We start from the raw sequence: 21,479 nt of genomic DNA, 5'->3' as shown, positions 1-21,479 counted from the left end.
ATTCATGATGACACTGGAAAAGGTGTGTATAATGTTCAAAATATAAAATAAGAAACTCACTTTTGATTTGATTAGCTCTTGCTGTTGAAAAATAGATAGCTGTGGTATTGTGAAAGAAAACTCATGTGTGGAGAATTGTAGTTACAGGCAAGGAAATTGTGCCAAACAATAGAGATAATGGGTCAGTTTGGATTTTGCTGTTTGCAGGCCACTTTTTGAAATGTAAACTATATAAATATACATGAAGTGTATATAAACACAGAGGCACACACGTGCTCCATATCGTACATACGATTTTCACACGGAATGGTAAATCAACAGCATCTGTCATATACTCGCCCCATTATACAAAATTGGATTGCCTTATTTTTTTTGTGTGATCAAGAGACTTGAAGGCTGCTGGGATATGCATTGTCTTTTACTTTTTGTTTGTGAAGTTATGACGGAGAGCAACCACCTGCTCCCTCAATCCGTGTCCCTCCTGGCTAGTAAAATCCTGCCTAGATGGATTACGTGAACCTCTGTTGAATATAATAAATAGCTCCCTTGAGCAAGGAGTTTTTCCAGAGGGTTTAAAAGAGGCATCAGTATCTCCACTGCTGAAGAAACCAGACTTAGATCGTTTGGTTCCCGCTAGCTACCGCCCAGTCTCGAACCTTCCGTTTCTGGGCAAGCTGGTTGAGAGGGTAGCAGTGGAACAGTTGCAGCAGTTCCTCAATGACACAGCCAGACTTGATCCCTTCCAGTCCGGCTTCCGTAGAGGGCACGGGACGGAGACTGTGCTGGTCGCCACCACAGACCAACTTCGCTGCCAGAGGGATCAAGGCGGATCAGCGCTGCTCGTGTTATTGGATCTCATAGCAGCATTTGATATGGTCGACCACAATCTATTGACCCACCGCCTAGCCATGACGGGGGTTAGGGGGATACCCCTGAAATGGGTGTCCTCCTTCCTCCAAAATCGGTGACAGCGGGTGGTGAGGGGAGGGTTGGTTTCCACGTGGTCTCCGCTAACTTGTGGGGTCCCACAGGGAGCTATTCTCTCTCCTCTATTATTTAACATCTATATGCGACCGCTTGCCCGACTGGTGCGGAGCTTTGGGCTCGAGTGCCACCAGTACGCTGATGACACTCAGCTCATTCTGAGGATGGAGGGCCAGCCGGACTCCGTACCCGATAGTTTCCATCAGTGCCTTGAAGCCATTACTGGATGGTTGCATGCCAGCAGGTTGAGGGTGAATCCAGCGAAGACAGAGATCCTTTGGCTGGTCCGTCCTGGTGGGAGGGAGATCCAGCTGCCTACCCTGGATGGTGAGACACTACGTCCGTCATCTTCGGTAAAAAGTCTTGGTGTCTTATTGGACCCTCTGCTCACAATGGAGGCCCAGGTCTCTGCTGTGAGCAGATCTGCGTTTTTCCATCTACATCAGGCTAGGCGACTGGCTCCCTACCTATCTAGGAACGACCTGGCGACGGTGATCCAGGCGACAGTCATCTCGAGGCTCGACTACTGTAACACCCTCTACATTGGCCTTCCTCTGTCAGTGATCCGGAAACTGAAGCTGGTGCAAAACGCGGCGGCTCGTCTTCTCGCCGGGGTGCCGGCGAGGTGGCGTATCACCCCAATTCTTCAACAGCTGCACTGGCTACCGATTGAGATTACTTTCAAGATACTGGTACTAACTTTCAAGGCCTTACATGGTCTGGGGCCAGCGTACCTGAGGGCCCGCTTATCACCCTACCAACCTCAGAGATTACTTCGGTCCGAAGACCAAAATTTGCTTGAAGTCCCTAACATACGGACTTATCATTTGTCTTCCACTAGGCAGAGAGCCTTCTCGATTGTAGCCCCTCAATTATGGAATGCCTTGCCAGTGGAAACTCGAACCACCCGAGACTTACTTGCCTTTCGGAAAGCCTGCAAAACCTTGCTCTTCCGACAAGCGTTCAATGGGTGAAAGACTCGGGGCTATGTCTGTTTTTATTGTTGCTTTTATTGTTTTTATTGTTATTTTAAAGCCAAGTGTATTGTTTTAATCTATTTTTGTAAACCGCTCCGAGCCAAACCGGGAGTAGCGGTATATAAGTTTAATAATAATAATAAAAGCAGTACTTGATATTAAGTGGTTTTTGGGGATCAGTTGTAGATGACTTCCCATATACTTTTTTTCAGTTTATCATCTTTGTAAAAATGCACAGGAAAAACCTGTTTCAGGCATACTGTGTAAAATGTCTTTTTCACATATATACACTGAGATAAACTTATTTGTGGAGTCAAAACTAAAATGGGCAAACTTTTGCTCACAGCAAATGAAGTAAGATGCTATAGGAATTCTTATTGAAGCCATTTATTTCTAGAAGTTACTGTTAATATTTTAAATATCTTATGATACAGGTTCAGTCTCCCCTGACAAAAGGGGAAAAAAAGTACCACTACCCAAAATACTTGGGACTAGAATTGTTTTGGAATTTTTTTTCAGATTTTGGAATTCCTGTATTGGCATATATATAGATTATATTGAAGCTGAGATTCAAGTCTAAACACAAAATCAATTAGTTCCTGGCTGTGTATACAAGGTGCATGTATATGTTTATATGCACCTTGTACACACAGCCAGGAACTAATTTGATACAATACTTTTAGTACTTTTGTTCATGAAACAATGTTTGTATACACAGAATCACCAAAATGCAAATCCACCTGTGTGGACAATTTTAGATTTTTGGAATTTCAGATAGGGGATGCTCAACCTATTGCAGATAAAGTCGCTCAGATCCATCCTGACTTAGATGCCAGTATTGATGCAGTCTCTGGATGTAACTCCAAGACTCCTGCTTGTCCTGTTTTAATGGATTCTTTTCCATTTATACAGCCTGCTGATGTGGACAAGATACTGGGGGAAATGAAGGCAACCACCTGTTCTCTGGACCTTTGCCCCTCTTGGCTGATTAAACAGGCCAGAGGGGGATTGGCAGAGTGGGTGAAGGTGCTGGTGAATGCCTCCTTGGTGCAAGGCTTAATGCCAGCTAGCCTTAAGGAGGCTGTAGTAAAACCTCTATTAAAGAAATCAGCACTCAATCCCACTCAACTGGACAACTACCGGCCAGTTTCAAATCTCCCCTTCTTGGGCAAGGTTCTGGAAAAGGTGGTGGCCTCTCAACTCCAAAGTTTCTTGGAAGAAACCAATTATGTGGATCCATTTCAATCAGGTTTCAGGCCTGGCTATGGAACTGAGTGGATCTGACCCAGAAGGTGGTGCTGGGGGACTCCTGTTCATTCCCCTGGCCTGCGGGGTCTTTCGGGTTTCTTTTCTGCCCCCCATGCTGTTTAATATCTATATGGAACCACTGGGTGAGATCATCCAGAGTTTTAGAGTTCAGTGTCACATATACGCAGACGACATCCAACTCTATTATTCTGGCTGCCATCATGATTCTGATTCAACCTCTGCTGGATGGGGTAACACTCCCCCTGAAGACACAAGTATGCAGTTTGTGGGCGATCCTGGATTCATCGACAGTATCGATGGTAACAAGGAGTGTTGCCCATACCTTGGAACACCAGATTTGGCCATGGTAGTCCATGTCTTAGTTACATCTCGTCTGGATTGCTGCAACACGCTCCATGTGGGGCTGCCTTTGAAGACCATTTGAAAGCTTCCGCTTGTCCAGAGATCAGTAGCCAGACTACTAACTGGGGCTCCATACAGAGAGAGAATCACTCCCATGTTATGGCAGCTCCACTGGCTACCAGTCTGTTTCCAGGAGAAATCCAAAGTGCTGGTCATTAGCTTTAAAACCCTAAACGGTTTGGGTCCAGACTGCTTGTCTGATCACACTAATTTTTATTAGTCTCAAATTTTAAGTTTTGTTTCAAAATGTTTATTCGTTAAAATGTGAACTTTATTTGCTTTTTTGGTCGCACTTTACTGCATTGAATATTTGCTGCTATTATGTTGTGAACTGCCCTGAGTCCCCATTGGGGAGATAGGGTGGGATAGAAATAAATTATTATTATTATTATTATTATTATTATTATTATTATTATTATTATTATTATTATTATTACCTCTATAGTGATTATTAATGTTCAACTGGATACCCAGTATGGACTAAAGGTGCTCTTTGATGAAGATTCAAGTACAGTAGAGTCTTGCTTATCCAAGCTAAACGGGCCGGCAGAAGCTTGGATAAGCAAATATCTTGGATAATAAGGAGGAATTACGGAAAAGCCTGCCGAAGAAGCCAGCGTGTGAGCTGGTGAACGGGGAGGGCCACTAAGGCCCTCCTCGTTTACATGCTCGCTGGCTCCTTCGTCAGGCGGTGCCCGGCCTGCCGAAGGAGCCAGCGAGCAAGCGGGTGAATGGGGAGGGCTGCAAAGACCCTCCCTGTTCACCTGCTTGCTGGCTCAGCTCCTTCGCCACGCCGGGGCCGGCAGCTCCGGCGCCTGGCGTGGCGAAGGAGCCAGCCAGTGAGCCCGCCCTCCGTCCCTCGCTCACTCACTGGGATCTGGTGGGGTGAGTGAGGGGAGGGGGGAGAAATTTGGCTCGGATAGCCCAGACGCTCGGATGAGCGGCCCTCGAATGAGTGGGGCTTTACTGTACCCATATAATTTCAGTACTACCAGAGTGTGCTTATGGTTTTCTAACATTAATATTGTAATGTTATGTTCAAATCACATCCAGACCAATTTGCATTTTTTTTTCATGTATCCCAGCACTGAAATGACGAATTGGCTATACTTTTCTGGGACAATTTGCCAGTTTGGAACTGGAAAGTGCTGTTTTATGGTATTTCCTAGAGGTGATCTAAGGAAGTAGTGCTGAGACATATTGTTACTTTTTGGTTGTCATAGCAATCCATCTTGACACTTTTGTTTTTATCATCCATGTAGAATCCTTGAGTAATGCCATCCTGGATAATGCTACTTCATACTCATTATCTGACACTTGAGCAACATTAAACATTTTAAACCAATGTTTATAAACCCATTCTGGATTGACAAAGGGCAAAAGGTTGAAAATCAAAACAAGATGTTGTTGACTAGAAATTATATTAACTTGGTTATAAGGTTACAATTGCTTTGTTTGTTTGAATGAGGAGAGGTTACATTACTCTGAAAAAGCAAGCATATAGCCTAGAAGTCTTCTTGGCTCTGGCATTGTCCCTAAATTACCAAGTGATATTTATTATTTATACTTGTATTGTGTGTCTTCAAAGTGTTGCCAACTTACATAAAGTGCAAGATCTTAAGGTGATCACAGAAACATAGTGTTGGAAGAGATCTCATGGGCCATCTAGTCCAACCCCCTGCCAAGAAGCAGGAAAATCACATTCAAAGCATTTTAAGCATGGCCATCCAGCCTCTGCTTAAAAGTCTCCAAAGAAGGGGCCTCCACTACACTCCGGGAAAGAGAGTTCCACTGCTGAACAGTTAGGAAGTTTTTCCTAATGTTCAGGTGGAATCTCCTTTCCTGTAGTTTGAAGCTATTGTTCCGCATCATAGTCTCCAGGGCAGTAGAAGACAAAACTGCTCCCTCGTCCCTATGATTTCCCCTCACATATTTATGTATTTCTATCATATCTCCTCTCAATCTTATCTTCTGCAGGCTAAACATGCCCAGTTCTTTAAGCTGCTCCTCATATGGCTTGTTCTCCAGACCCTTGATCATTTTAGTTGCCCTCTTCTGGAAACATTCCAGCTTGTCAACATCTCCCTTCAATTGTGGTAGCCAGAATTGGACACAGTATTCCAGGTGTGGTCTGACCAAGGCGGAATAGAGGGGTACCATGACTTCCCAGGATCTAGACACTATACTCCTATTTATGCAGACCAAAATCCCATTTGCTTTTTTTGCTGTCGCATCACATTGTTGGCTCATGTTTAACTGGTTGTCTACAAGGATTCCAAGATCTTTTTTACATGTACATGTCGAGCTAGGCATCCCCCATTCTGTACCTTTGCATTTCATTTTTTTTGCCTAAATGGAGTATCTTGCATTTGTCTCTGTTGAACGATCACCCTTTTTTCTCAGCAAGATTTCGTAGCAAAGTTTGCTATTGCCTTTCTCTGAGGCTAAGAGGTTGTGACTTGCACAAGATCACCCACTGGTTTGACATAGTTGAGCAGTTTGTCCCGAAATCCAACACTCAAACCATCGCTGGCTGTCACTTATGACTAAGAATATTTTTTTTACAAATTTCTGCTAGTTTATCAAACTAAACTGAATTGGCCTTCATAACCAGATGGGACTATTGCAATAGTCTCTAATGAGGCTTCCTGGCTTAAAAAGCTTGTAAACTAAAACTTTTATGAAAAACAAAGAAGCTAGGAAAACCAAGACAGTGAAATAATACCTTCCATCAATTGCATCCATTCTCAATTTATTTTTTGTATAGGGTAAAGGTAAAGGCTTCCCCTTGACATTAAGTCTAGTCATGTCTGACTCTGGGAACTCTGGGGGTTTGTGCTCATTTCTATTTCTAAACTGAAGAGCCAGCTTTGTCCATAGACACCTCCAAGGTCATGTGGCCGGCATGACTGCATGGAGCACCGTTATTTTCCAAATGGAGTAGACCTATGGATCTACTCACATTTGCATGTTTTCAAACTGCAAGGTTGGCAGAAGCTGGGGCTAATAGCAGGAGCTCACCCTGTTCCCTGGATTCAAACCACTGACCTTTCAGTCAGCAAGTTCAGCAGCTCAGTGGTTTAACAATACCACTAATCACCTGGTAGCAGGTTATTTAAGTTTTAAAAATGATTTTGACCCTTTAAAAGTGCCTGGGCTATATTAGCTTGCTCATCCGATGCTTGATTAGTATTTATGAAGAACAGGGCCTTTTCAACAGTGACACTACAATATGAAATTCTCTTTCCTGAGAATCCTGACAAATTCCTTTATTTTCCATTTTTTGGAAGAGTATTTGAAAGTATTTTTATTTGGAAGGTTGTTCTTACTGATTTCATTGGTGTTCTGTTGGTTTTTAACACTGCTATTTATTTTAGTGCTTTGATTTTAGTTTTAATTTTATTCTGGTTTCTTTACTGCTTTTAGCACAAGCTGCTTTAGAAAAGCAAGGTTTAAATAATTTAAGTCAATCAGTGCAACTAATTTTTCTCGCCTGTTAAGCCTGATGTGTCATCATATAAAGATGTGTTCAAAAATATCAGTCAGATCAACCGAGTTAAAAGTAGATCACAATTAAAATCCCACAAGGTTAAAGCTAAAGGTTTGGAGAGATTTCAAAATGTTGCATGAGCTTTAAATTGGAACATTTTGCATATATTTCTGAGGACTGTGGCGCTGAGATGCCTCATGTGCATCATGGCTAAGGGTTGCTTTTACCATCTGTTCTCGCTGAGACGAATCAAATTAACTACTGTTTTAAAATGTTCCTCCAGCGTGAGCCACACATTTGCACACATCATATAAAAATATTCTCAGACAGATTCAGTATTACTCTTTTCTAATAAGTTTTTTTTAATTTTCCAGGTTTCAATCAAACATAGATCGCTAACTCATGTTTCTGTGAACATTTTGGCACATTGCTATATATATATATTTAAAATTAATCTTAGTAGTATGCATAAACTATGCTCTTTTTTCTTCCTGAAATTGTTCTGTTTAAATGATGAAGGCAGTGGTAAGGAAAAGTCAATAGTAGAATGGTGTTTTAAGTAGGTGCCTATAAAAACAGCTAATAATCCCCAAATTGCACAGATCTGAAGATCTGTGCTGAGCAGCCTTGAGGCTTCATTTTTTCACTGGTGTACACGACTTCCAGAGTGAGTGATAGCCAACCACTCCTCCCTCCCCAAATCTAGTGTTTACTTCCACATTTGCATTGGGAAAACCCTAAAGGAGCTTAAATGTTCTCAGCTGCAATAAACCACTACAAAACTGAGATGAATAATGAACTTATTGTGCCACAAGGAGAGCCTGCTTGCTTTTTCACCTCACAAGGTAAGCTCACTTCACTTATAAGAGAAGGGGGACCTTACTGAATTGCAAACTATTTTAGAATAACTTGCAATGTATTTTGCATTTTGATCAGTGTGTGAATTTATTATGAGAGCGCTTGCTTAAACCCCACCATTTGCCACCCTTTTATTGCTGGCTTTATTTTTAGTTTGCCTTATTTAGAGCAAGGGTTCTATTCAAGAAATCTTGAATAATACCTCAGTCATTTTTGTTGCTATGGAGCTAATTGATTTCTTTCACAGATAGACTAAATTAGAGGGGAGACCATGTTCCTTATATTTTCGGATATTATTAAGGGATTAATTGCTCACAGTGTTTCAGATGATAAATTGTCTGTTGTGTATAGGAAATCCAAAAGATAATATTCGAGCAACCAGAGGATTGTCATGGTTTAAGATATTTATCACAGATACCTCAATAGATACCTCAGTATGGGGAAAGGAATGAGTTTTATGGATATGCTAATTTTAACAGTGTTGCTGAAAAAGTGATGCCTTCCACCTCTTTATTTTAATTATATTTTATTTGCATTACAATATACACTAACTCTCGAACTCTGCATGGGTTTTTAAAATCTCTCCAAGAAGATCGCACATCAATTTCCATTAATAATCTCTTGAAAAATACAGATTAGTCTTAACACACAGTCTTATTTAATAAGTAAGAGATTAAAATGGCCATTTAATAAAACTGGGGGTCTTGTTGGAAGAGAGATTTGTCTTAATTTGTTTCTCTCTTACTGCTAATCCTTATTTCTGCCAATAAAAAGCCTTCTTTTAATGTGGACTGATTTGTCTTCATTCATGCTTTAATGAGTGAGTGTGGGATTATCATTAGAATATTGAACTGTAACCAGGGAGAAACAGATTCAAATCCGCACTTAACTACAAACCTCTTGGGGCATTCGTATTCCTCAACAATAGTGTATATCACAGGTTTCTTATGAAGATAGGTAGAAGACAACTGTGTACAGCAGCCTGAGTTGTTTGTGAGGGGAAATACAGTACTTTGGAAGATAATACTAATGAGGTGTTTGGAATATTTTTAAATAAAATCGGGATATATTTGACGTTTTAAATTATTAGGATTTTCTCCGTTTGTTTAAATGAGAGTATGCCTTTCGCTGATTGTATTCAGAGATACAGCATTTGACTGCCTTATTGGGGCTGGATATATCAGTCAAACGTTAGGACTAGGGTTGTAGCCAGGAGTATAATTGAGCTATTCTGGAAATTAATGATTTTAGAGTGAAATCAGCCAGGAAATTAGAAGACGTTTACTTCTTGGGAGAAGAGCAGTGACCAACCTCAATAAAATAGTGAAGAGCAGAGACATCACACTGGCAATGAAGGTCTGCATAGTTAAAGCAATGGTATTCCCTGTAGTAACCTATGGATGTGAGAGGTGGACCATAAAGAAGACAGAGCGAAGGAAGATAGTTGTTTTTGAACTGTGGTGTTGGAGGAAAATTCTGAGAGTGCCTTGGACCGCAAGAAGATCAAACCAGTCCATACTCCAGGAAATAATGCCCGGCTGCTCACTGGAGGAAAGGATATTAGAAGCAAAGATGAAGTATTTTGGCTGCATCATGAGAAGACAGGAAAGCTTGGAGAAGATCATGATACTGGGGAAAATGGAAGGAAAAAGAAAGAAGGGCCAACCAAGATGGTTAGATGGTATCCTTGAAGTGACTGGCTTAACCTTGAAGGAGCTGGGGTGGCAGCAGGGAGCTCTGGCATGGGCTGGTCCATGAGGTCATGAAGAGTCGAGAGCGACTAAAAGAAAAAACAACAAGAGTGAAATCAGAGATGTGTGTTAATAGACAGTAGTGCATTGGAGCAATTCCTTAAACTTCCTAAGTTCACTATGTGTGTATGAAGATAGAGGTGGGCAACTGTCAACATCTGGCCCAGATGTCTCCTTTTGCAGTTCTCTCTTCTAACTGCAGGCTCCAGCCACTGATCAGATATGAAAGAAAGGCTGGAAGAGCAACCAAAATGATCAGAGGTTTGGAAGCCAAGGTTTGTGAGGAGCTGAGGGAGCTGGATATGATTAGCTTGGAGAAAAGAAGGCTGAGGACCCTGCCACACAGCCATATAACCCAGAATATCAAGGCAGATAATTCCACAAGATCTTCTTTAAACTGGTTAATCTGAGTCCACACTGCCATATACCAGTTCAAGGCAGATCATGTGGGATTTTATTCAGCTGTGTGGAAGGGGCCTGAGAGGGGACATGATTGTTGTTGTTTATTTGTTCAGTCGCTTCCAACTCTTAATGACCTTATGGACCAGCCCACGCCAGAGTTCCCTGTCAGCCGTCACCACCCACATCTACTTCAAGTTCAAGCCAGTCACTGGTTATACTGATCCATTTAGTTTTTATGGCAAGAATACTGGAGTGGGTTGCCCTTACCTTCCCCAGGGATTGTATTTAGTCTGACCTCTCTGCCATGACCTTCCCATCTTAGGTGTCCCTTCACGGTTTAGCTCACAGCATCATCAAGGCACCCCAAGCTCCAGCACCATGTCAAGGTAACAATCCTTTGCAGGAGGGGGACATGATAGCCATGTTTAAATATTTGAAAGGATGTCACATTGAGGTGGGGACAGGTTTGTTTTCAGTTGGTCTTGAGATTAAGATACAAAGCAATGGATTCAAATCTCAGGGAAAGGGATTCCACCTAAACAGCAGTAAAATATGCTATCTCAGATTGTGGTAGAGTCTCATTCTGTGGAGAGTATTAAACATTTTGGTGCTGGATGGCCATCTGTTGGGAGTGCTTTAATTGTATTTTCCTGCACCACAAAATGAGGTTGCATTTGATAGTCCTTGTGGTGTTTTCCAATTGTATAATTCTGTGAGTCTATGGTGATTTAAAAAATGCAGAGCTGTTGTTTGGAATTGAAATTGAGTTGTAGTTGGAAGTGTGGAAATTCTTGTATGGAAATGAGTTCTGATTTGTCACCCATGAACCAATTTCAATAGGACTTACTCCTAATCAGATATGCATAGAATTGAGCTGTGCTTTGCATGCCTGGAAGTGGTTGAATTGAGACCTGAGTTATATTTGCCATGATTGGTTGGAAAATGTTCTCATTAAAGCTGGTTCTACCCACTTTGTTATGCCCCTGCCTTCAGCTCCATCCACTGCTAGAATGTGGCTCCCAATAATATTTCCATATTGGACTCCCAGAAACATTTCTGAATTGAATAAAAATGCTTCTTAGCCTGTATTACAGGGAGGATATGTTAAGTTTTTTTATTTCTATATGCAAATTCTTTAAACTCATTAGTGTTTTTGTTGGTATTTGTAGAATGGATTACATTAATTTAAGATCCAGGCTGTTTTAGTCATTTTTATGCATTTCAAATTCATTTGATGATAATAGCACTCTTTGGATTTATTAGAAAAGTGTTCTTAATGTGTTCAGATTTAATGGCTGAATTGTGCAGACTTGTCAACTGGCCAACACATTTGTTGGAGAACTGAATAAATGTTGACCAAAAGACAGGAGTAAGCAACTATAAGCAAAGAGAATGAAGTAGAACATCTTGCTGAGCATTATTTATTTACTTTATTTCTACCCCGCTCTATCTCACCCCAAAGGGGACTCAGAGTGGCTTCCAAGTTTAGGCAACATTCAGTGCCACAAATTATACAAGAATACGTAAGATGAATATATTACAGTAGAGTCTCATTTATCCAACACTCGCTTATCCAACGTTCTGGATTATCCAACCCATTTTTGTAGTCAATGTTTTCAATATATCGTGATATTTTGGTGCTAAATACGTAAAAATACAGTAATCACTACATAGCATTACTGCGTATTGAACTATTTTTTCTGCAAATTTTTTTTGTATAACATGATGTTTTGGTGCTTAATTTGTAAAATCATAACCTAATTTGATGTTTAATAGGCTTCTCCTTAATCTCTCCTTTTTATCCAACATATTCGCTTATCCAACGTTCTGCCGGCCCGTTTATGTTGGATAAGTGAGACTCTACTGTATTCATCTATACGTATATGTAGGAAGCATAGAATCATTGAGTTGAAAAAGACTGTAAGATTTAAAAATCAAACTCCTAAATATTAAACACTAAAAATTTATTATTGATATCTAAGACAGAGCAGCTACCTCTAACTTTTAGAATAGAAGTAGCACAGTCTTAGCTGTTCCCTAGATACTCAGAAGGGATGGAACCAGCCTGACTTCCCTTGAGAGGGAATCCCATACTCAGGATGCTCCAACAGAGAAAGCTCTGTCACATTTGCCCATCAAGCAAATCTTGCAATGCATGGATCCATAAAGAGCTTCTGCTAAGGATCTTAGATTCTGGGCAGACTTACATTGTCTAGGGTCCCTTCTACATGGACCCAAAATATTGTGTGCCGGACATCAGATCAGGCCTGACTAGAGTCCTCACAGGGACTCCCTTGGCTGTCATGTAGGCAGAAGGAAGTCTGTACTGCTCAGCTGTGCCAAACACGGTTCAGTGCCACTGGGCAGCCATCCTAGATGCAATGGTCCCTAGCCATAACATGCCTGGTGCTTGTTCTTATCCCTGGTGCATGCTCTGATATCAAGCAGATCAAAGGAGAATGGAGAAGGAAGACAGGTGAGAAGGAAAGCTCCTCCTTGTCTTCCTCAACCATCCCTGAGCAGTCATTTTTTAGCATGCATTATTGATCACCATAATCCTATTTGCATCTGAATATGCCAGCTAGAATGCTAACGTGTTTTTTCTTTGGAATTTGTGCTACCTCCATGTTTTTATGGTTCTCCAATGTACAGATGAATTTGTTATGAGAGGCATCATAGATCTCCAGTATCATTGTAAGAAAACTTCATTGTGAAAGTTGGCTGTACCTGATTAGTTTATTTCATAATGCAATCCTCCCTACATGGATTGGAGATTTTCATTGTGCATGCAGTGTAGTTTCCAAAACTGAAGAAAGTAGACAATTACTTCTCATTTCATGCTGTGTATGTTCATCCAGGATAGCAAACATTTCTCATTATGTTCATTATGTAGTAGAATACTAATTTTGCTTACGTTATATACTATCTTTCTTCTATACTACTACTTTTTTTGTAAACTCAGAAAGAGAAGGAGTGTCTTCACATCTGTCAGCATTGAATCAGATAGAATTTTCAGTTTGCCACAATCAGGCCTTTCTTGCTTGAGAAATAAAGAGTACTTAGATGGTTTGATTTATTGAATAAAGCCCCCCTTCCCCTTCACTTTGCAACTGACTTCAAGAAAGCTGAACCCATTTCATTACCAGCAACGATATCCCTTTCACAACCAGACTAGCATCAGGCAGTTTAGCAAGCGCCCACTCACTTTATTTGAATCACAGGAGCTGCTGCTTAGGCTAAAGACTTGATGTCATCTATTTATAATGTTCTCTGAACACCAGTTTGAAATGACAGCCCCTTCATGTATACACGGGAGAGAAGAGTTTAAATGAATCTGAAGAGGAAAGCAATTTGTGTTGCATCCGAGTGCCTTCCATAATCTTACTGAGCCATACAAACATTGAAGTTCTCTTTAGGCCTTATTTTGCTTCTTCGCCTAATGCAGGCACCAGAATCACTGCTCACTGGGCATTTTTGGATTGCAAGTCTCACCATTCCTAGCTAGTATAACCAATGATGATGACTTCTGGGAATTGCATTCCGACAACATTTGGAAGTCTGCATGATTCTCACTTATGGTATAATGCAACCAATAGCATTATTGTTGGAAAGGGTGTGGGCAAATTTGGTTTCACTCCTGGTAGTGTGTGGGTTCTGGATAATTACTCCCAGGAATTCTCCCACATTAAATTATAGCTAATCTGTAAACTATGCCTTTTAACTTTAACTTTAATCATTCTGAATTTCTCATAAAACCATATTCAACAATTGCATACTATGCAGTGCAATCCTGTACCCACAGGACCGTTATCTACAGTATCATATACATGCATCCAACAAAATATGTCCTCTATCATGTTAGAGGACCTAGCAAATTTCTAGAGAAATTTTCTATGCCATCCATGGTGATTCTATGGTAACATTTGGTAGAATATGTTTGTTTCAATAGGATTGACTATTATTCACAGTTTTTTCTTTCTAAGTCCAAGAACATATACCACTTCAGCACTTTGTCTACTTACCCAACCAAACGGTATTTACAATTCATAACTCTGCACTTTGTTCTAGACCGCCCTCCCATTTTATCTAGCTATTTTGCCATTAAGTGTTGGTTTTTGCTCTTTATCGTTTCTATATTTTATTATTTTTATTGTAGTATATTGTATGTTGTGGTTTTAATCTGTTCATTTTATCTGTTTGATGATGTTTATGTATTCATTCTATTTTGTTTACTGTTTGTTCTTTGGGCTTGGCCCCATGTTAGCTGCCTCGAATCCCTGTGGGGAGATGGAGGTGGGATAGAAAAATAAATTATTATTATTATTATTATTATTATTATTATTATTATTATTATTATTATTATTATTATTTATGTGGATATGGGGTTCATACTGTAGTAAAGGTGTATATAGCATGTTACTACCAAGCAAACTTCTAAACAGCTGAAAATTAATAAAATTTGGGATAATAGGATTATGTAATTCAACAAGTGAAAAAAACAAGACAAAGCTCATTTCAAAAAGAATTTTATGATACTGTGGTTATGAAACCTGTCAAGCTTCTGATAAATACCAATCAAGTATAGATCCTTTTTTCTGACTGTGAATTGGTTATGTAATGTATGCAGCAAAACTCAATAGTGAGTTTCTCCTTAAGGTATTTTATACATTTTGCCCTTCAAGCTCAGCTCTGATATGTTAAGGACTGCAATCAGTGGGTATTCTTTGCCCTTAGCTGGTGGCCTTGTCAGATTATAGTATGCATTCTTCCTTTTATTTCCCATGTTTTTAGCTGTATTTCAGAATAAAATCCCATGCTGAAAGGGAAATAAAGAAAAGAGGTTTATTTGAGCATTAAATAAATAGTGTTGTGCTTGTATTGTAGGTTCCTCAAGATGAATGGTCTGGGTACACTCCACGTGGCAAAGATGACGAGATCCCATGCCGGCGAATGCGTAGTGGCAGTTATATCAAAGCCATGGGAGATGACGACAGCGGGGATTCTGACACCAGTCCAAAGCTGTCTCCAAAGATCGCTGCACGAAGGGAAAGCTATCTCAAGGCCACCCAACCATCCCTTACAGAACTCACCACCCTCAAGTAAGAAGGTTTATACAGGGCAGTTTTTATATGTATATCAATTAAGAACAGAAGCTGATTTTCTGCATTTGAAACCTTCGAGTTAAACAGGATTCGAAAACAAGGAGTTGTTGTTGTGTGCCCACAAGTTGTTTCCCACTTATAGCAATCTTATGGTGAACTTATTGTGGTCCTTTCATAGAAAGGTTTGCTCACAGGGATTGCCATCACCTTTCTCTGAGGCTGAGAGAAGGTGATTTTCTCAAGCTATTGCAGTGAGTTTCCATGACTGAAAAGGGAATCAAGTTTTTAGAACAGGGCATACTGACTGTAATATTGCAAACTAAGGTTCTTTGTCTCAATGTTGGTAAATAGATTGCTGTGTAATGCAGATTGAAAGGGTCAAGTGATATCTGTCACTTGGCAGAGGATAACTGCTTTCGGTCACTTTCAGAATAGTTATTAGAGAATTGCCAAGTACTTAAAGGCTTTGTTTCAGGTTCTTTGAGGGTTCTGCATGTATGTAAAGTAGATTAAATATGAGTTGGAATTAATTAAGAGTTAATTATTCATTACATATTGTAATTTTATTAGCAAATAAATTGCCCTTACTTACAGTGATTTGTTATCAATCCATTTCTGTTTATATAAAAATGAAAATATAATATACTTAAATTGATTATTCACTATTGACTTTGAAGACACCACATAGACTAGCCACTGCCTGAAGCGGATTTGGTAGTTTAATGGCCACAACATCTGTCATTAAAGGTCAATTTTCAAAATGAGAAAGTGAAATAATATTCAGTCATAATTCTGAGTATAATGACAGACCACAACAAAGATTGTGGAGGACACTTGTAACCTGCAGACCACAATTGTCCCATAATTTTAAATAATTATAAAATTTTAAACATGAGAAAAATATCCATGGATACAAAGGACTGACTTTATACATTTTAGAAATGAAATTAAACCAATTCCATCTATTCTTGACCTGCTGCTGGTTAAGAGCAGACTAGCTCAAATCATTGCAACATCTTTGTATGAAATACTTGATTTCCATGATTTGGTGAATCCAAATAATATCTTAGGGTTCAAATGGAATGCAAAAATGTTTGTTGCATTATAAATCTGAGATTTAGCACTTTGTCCCATTGTCATCTCTTGAATTGGCTGTGTTACAGGAAGTGGCCTGGAATGTAGGACTCTGTACTTCAGAAGACCTGCTTAGTCTCCTGTTTTTAGCTTTTGGTATTCTGTAAACTCTTGTTTCTCCATAGCTTTTGTGCTGATCTGATTTTCCTGACACTGCTTTGAGTTAATTTTTTTACATCGCTATATGCTCTCAGCTGTCTTTTCTATTACTATTATTTATTACATAGTACCTTTCACTTGTGAATGTAATCCAGTGGTCTCAATGTGAGACCAAACAATGGAATAAAAACATTATACAAGTGCACATTTTTTAGATATGACTGTGTTCTCACAGACCTTCAAGTCGCCTGTTGACTTATAGCATCCTTATGAATTTCATAGTGTTTTCTTAGGCACAGACTGTTCAATTGTGCTTTTGCCAGGTTCCTCCTGGTAAATATGGCGTTACACCTGGTATTTGTTGCTGATCTAACCATCCTAGTACTAACCAGAACGGACCCCTCTTGACTTCCAAGTTCAGTCTTGAGAGTATTTAAGCCCTATACATTACATTTTAGGTGCCAGCGAAAAAGTGTAGAAACTGTTAAAAAAAACAAAATTCAGTGCTGTATTCTTCTTGGTCATAGTGACAAATATTTAAGAAGATCAGGATATAACTTCTGCCATTTGAAAATATAAATGCCCTTTGTATCTAGATCACTGCTCCATAAGCAGTGAGACGTGACCTTAAATGGGGTCCCCTTAGCTCAATGTTTGGCTCACGAAAAATTTGGCAACAGTAAAAAGTTTCTACCTATTTGCATAAATCGGTTAGTAGCTGTATTCCACAAAAAGGAAAATAAGTCTTTATAGCTATTTTATATGCCTGTGTAGCTGAGGTCACATAAAAAATTCTCAGGTCCAAAGGAGTCACAAGTGAAATAAGTGTAAGAAGTCCTGATCTAGAGTATAGGCCAGGGGTCCCCAAACTAAGGCCCGGGGGCCAGATGCGGCCCATCGAAGCCATCTATCCGGCCCCCACAGCACAAGGGCAGAAGGGGGTTGGGCTTCTCTTACAACCCTTATTATTATTATTATTATTTATGTGTTTTAAATGCAATTTTTATCCTGTATTTTTGTTTTAATTGATATATTGTATTACTGTTTTATCTTTTTATAGTGTGATTTGTATTATGTTGCTTATGTTTTGTTCTATGTTGTTTGGGCCTCTGCCCCATGTAAGCCGCCCCGAGTCCCCACGGGGAGAAGGTGGCGGGGTATAAATAAAGTTTATTATTATTATTATTATTATTATTATTATTATTATTATTATTATTATTAACATTGAGGCTGGGTGGCCATCTGTCAGGGATGCTTTGCTTGTGCTTTTGGTGCACAAAGGCAGAAGGGGGTTGGACTCAAAGGCCCAAGGGATCTCTTCCAACCCTCTTTATTATTATTATTATTATTATTATTATTATTATTATTATTATTATTATTAACATTGAGGCTGGGTGGCAATCTGTCAGGGGTGCTTTGCTTGTGCTTTTGGTGCACAAGGGCAGAAGGGGGTTGGACTAAATGGCCCAAGGGGTCTCTTCCAACCCTCTTTATTATTATTATTATTATTATTATTATTATTATTATTATCATTATTAACATTGAGGCTGGGTGGCCATCTGTCAGGGGTGCTTTGCTTGTACTTTTGGTGCACAAAGGCAGAAGGGGGTTGGACTAAATGGCCCAAGGGGTCTCTTCCAACCCTCTTTTTTATTATTATTATTATTATTATTATTATTATTATTATTATTATTATTATTAACATTGAGGCTGGGTGGCCATCTGTCAGGGGTGCTTTGCTTGTGCTTTTGGTGCACAAGGGCAGAAGGGGGTTGGACTAAATGGCCCAAGGGGTCTCTTCCAACCCTCTTTATTATTATTATTATTATTATTATTATTATTATTATTATTATTATTATTGACATTGAGGCTGGGTGTCCATCTGTCAGGGGTGCTTTGCTTGTACTTTTGGTGCACAAAGGCAGAAGGGGGTTGGACTAAATGGCCCAAAGGGTCTCTTTCAACTCTCTTTTTTATTGTTGTTGTTGTTATTATTATTATTGCTCGGTGGCCAACTATAGTCCGGCCCTCCAACGGTCTGAAGGATCGTGAACTGGCCCCCTGTTTAAAAAGTTTGGGGACCCTGGTATAGGCAAAGAAAGATGCATTGCGCCCAGCCCCACATTTCCCTAAAAAAAAAAATCTTCTCTTTTTATTATGACTGACTTATAGGCTATTTTGTACTCCTCAAGTAAACTGCTTATCCTGTTTCTTGTGTTATATTGGAAAGTATGACATAAGCTCCCTCAGAGTTTTGAAGTCTTTATGTATGCTGTTTATCCACATAGTAGCAATTCCATTGTTTTCCAACCAAAAGGTACAAAAAGTATTATACAAGCTTTTGCAGCTCCATTGGTTTCTTTGCTAGGCAATTTTTTAAAAAAGATACAGGAAGCTTTTTTTTCTCTTGTGGGTTTTTTTAAAGCATCTTTTGCCCGATAGATAAGCCAGCAGAGTTTTCAAAGTTTGTATCACTTTTTGTGGATTTGGGGTTTTGTTTTATTTTACTTCCCCTGAATATATGTAGGCAAAATTATCTCCCAACTCTGATCCAAACTGCATGCTTTCCAACCATGCTGTTATTGTTCATGTTCATTCTTTTATCAAGAGCAGTGGGAACACCAAGAGTTCCATTATCAACTTTGCCTTTTATAAGAATACTAGCTGTGCCCGGCCACGCGTTGCTGTGGCGAAGTCTGGTGGTATGGGAAATAAAGTATTGAGGAATTGGTGGTAGTTAAGGTAAAGGGTAAACGTTTTCCCCTGACATTAAGTCCAGTCATGTCTGACTCTGGGGGTTGGTGCTCATCTCCATTTCTAAGCCAAAGAGCCGGCGTTGTCCGTAGACTCCTCCAAGATCATGTGGGATGACTGCATGGAGCGGCGTTACCTTCCTGCCAGAGCAGTACCTATTGATGCACTCACATTTGCATGTTTTTGAACTTCTGGGTTGGCAGAAGCTGGGGCTAACAGTGGGGGCTCTCTCCGCTCCCCCAATTCAAACCTGTGGCCTTTCGGTCCAGAAGTTCAGCAGCTCAGCGCTTTAACACGCTGCGCCATCAGGGGATATTATTTCCTAAAGGTTGTGAATATACAATATTTCTGATTGGTTTTTTTTCTGTTGGAGGCAAGTATGAATGCTGCAATTAGGAAAAATGATTAGGATGTAATGGCCTTGCAGCTTTAAAGTCTGGCTGTTTCCTCCCTGAGTGAATTTTTTGTTGGGAGGTGTTAGCTGGCCCTGATTTTTTCCTGTCTGGAATTCCCTTGTTTTCAGAGTGGTGTTGTTTGCGATATTTTATGTGCTTCTACTGTCTGTGGCCCTGAGAAAACAGAGGATTTGCCAGACTTTGATGATGGGAATATTTTGTTGGGAGGTGTTAGCTGGCCCTGATTGTTTCCTGTGTGGAATTCCTGTTTATTTACTGTCCTGGTTTTAGTGATTATATTGTTCTGCATTATTCTATCCCAGTAATTATTTCATATTAAAGTAGAATCTCACTTATCCAACATTCACTTATATAATGTTCTGGATTATCCAACACAGTCTGCCTTTTCATAATCAATGTTTTTGTAGTCAGTGTTTTAAATTCATTGTGATATTTTAGTGGTAAATTTGTAAATACAGTACAGTAGAGTCTCACTTATCCAACATAAACGGGCTGGCAGAATATTGGATAAGCCAATATGTTGGATAATAAGGAGGCATTAAGGAAAAGCCTATTAAACATCAAATTAGGTTATGATTTTACAAATGAAGCACCAAAATATCATGTTAGACAACAAATTTGGCAGAAAAAGTAGTTCAATACACAGTAATGTTATGTTGTAATTACTGTATTTATGAATTTAGCACCAAAATATCACGATATATTGAAAATATTGACTACAAAAATGCGTTGGATAATCCAGAACATTGGATAAGCGAGTGTTGGATAAGTGAGACTCTACTGTAATTACTACATAGCATTACTGCGCATGGAACTACTTTTTCTGTCAAATTTGTTGTATAATATGATGTTTTGGTGCTTAATTTGTATAACGATTACCTAATTTGATGTTTAATAGGCTTTTTCTTAATCCCTTCTTATTATCCAACATATTCACTTATCCTGCCAGCCTGTTTATGTTGGATAAGTGAGAGTCTACTGTTTATTGATAATCTTATATTATCTGCTTAGAACTGGATTATATGAGGCCCTTCTTCACAGCTGTATAAAATGCACACTGAAGTGGATTATATGGTAGTGTGGAGTCAAGATAATCCAGTGCAAAGCAGATAATATAAGATTATAAATGGGTTATATAGCTGTGTGGAAGGGCCTTGAGTCTACACTGCCATATAATCCAGTGCGAATTATATAATCTGTGGAAGAAGCCTAAGTGAGGCCTAAATCTGCCTGTCCCCTAACTGAAGCCTGGCTGCCCTTTGGCTGAATTGGTTGCTAGGCAACCAAGTGGGCAGAGATTCGCCCTCTAAACTGGCAGCAATTGGATAAAAAAAATTATTGCTCTCCCTCTAATTAGGACTTTGTTTTTCTTTTCTTTTTGTTGTATCAACCTGGAGGCATGGATGATGGGTTGTGTTGTCAAATTTTGAGGTTGCGGGGCCTGTAGTTTTGTTGTTTTGTGAGTTGCCGTGATGCCATCACTCTTTTATATATATAGATAAAATTAGAGCTATGTTGTGGTCACCTTATATAAGGAGAAGCTTATTTGCGAATTTCTTCTGATTCCCCACCACCACCCTTCCACTACCTCACATTCTCCCTCCTACAAGCTGTTCCCTGTTTCCATGTGGTTACAGAACACATTTTGAACATTATACTTAAAATTCTGAATAAAACACAGCTTGCTGCGATCATGAAATCCACACCTCCGCTGATCTACACCCTACTAGGAAGGCATGAAGCTGTTTCTTTCTTCAGATGGCAAAATTTGCCAGTTTTAATATCATTTTCAAGTAAAGCTGTTCTAACTAAAATGTATTTTTCCTGCCTTATAAAAGTTC

General features: G+C 39.6%; 1 protein-coding gene across 8 annotated transcripts in view; it reads left to right on the top strand.

Moving 5' to 3' along the window:
• The window catches only part of dlgap1 (DLG associated protein 1), a 365,633-nt gene that overhangs the window by 241,208 nt on the left and 102,946 nt on the right, over nt 1–21,479 (top strand). For 7 of the 8 annotated variants that reach the window (XM_062980474.1, XM_062980475.1, XM_008108692.3 and 4 more), the window contains one exon: nt 15,018–15,232. In XM_062980474.1, coding sequence (XP_062836544.1) covers nt 15,018–15,232 — 215 coding nt within the window. Of the gene's footprint in view, nt 1–7,619; nt 7,968–15,017; nt 15,233–21,479 lie in introns of those variants that run through there. The other variant, XM_008108697.3, reaches the window with a different exon arrangement.

The sequence above is a fragment of the Anolis carolinensis genome, chromosome 4, assembly GCF_035594765.1.
Source record: "Anolis carolinensis isolate JA03-04 chromosome 4, rAnoCar3.1.pri, whole genome shotgun sequence".
NCBI lineage: Eukaryota > Metazoa > Chordata > Lepidosauria > Squamata > Dactyloidae > Anolis > Anolis carolinensis.
The sequence above is the reverse complement of the archived record's forward strand: the minus strand, read 5'-3'. Positions and strand labels throughout refer to the sequence as shown.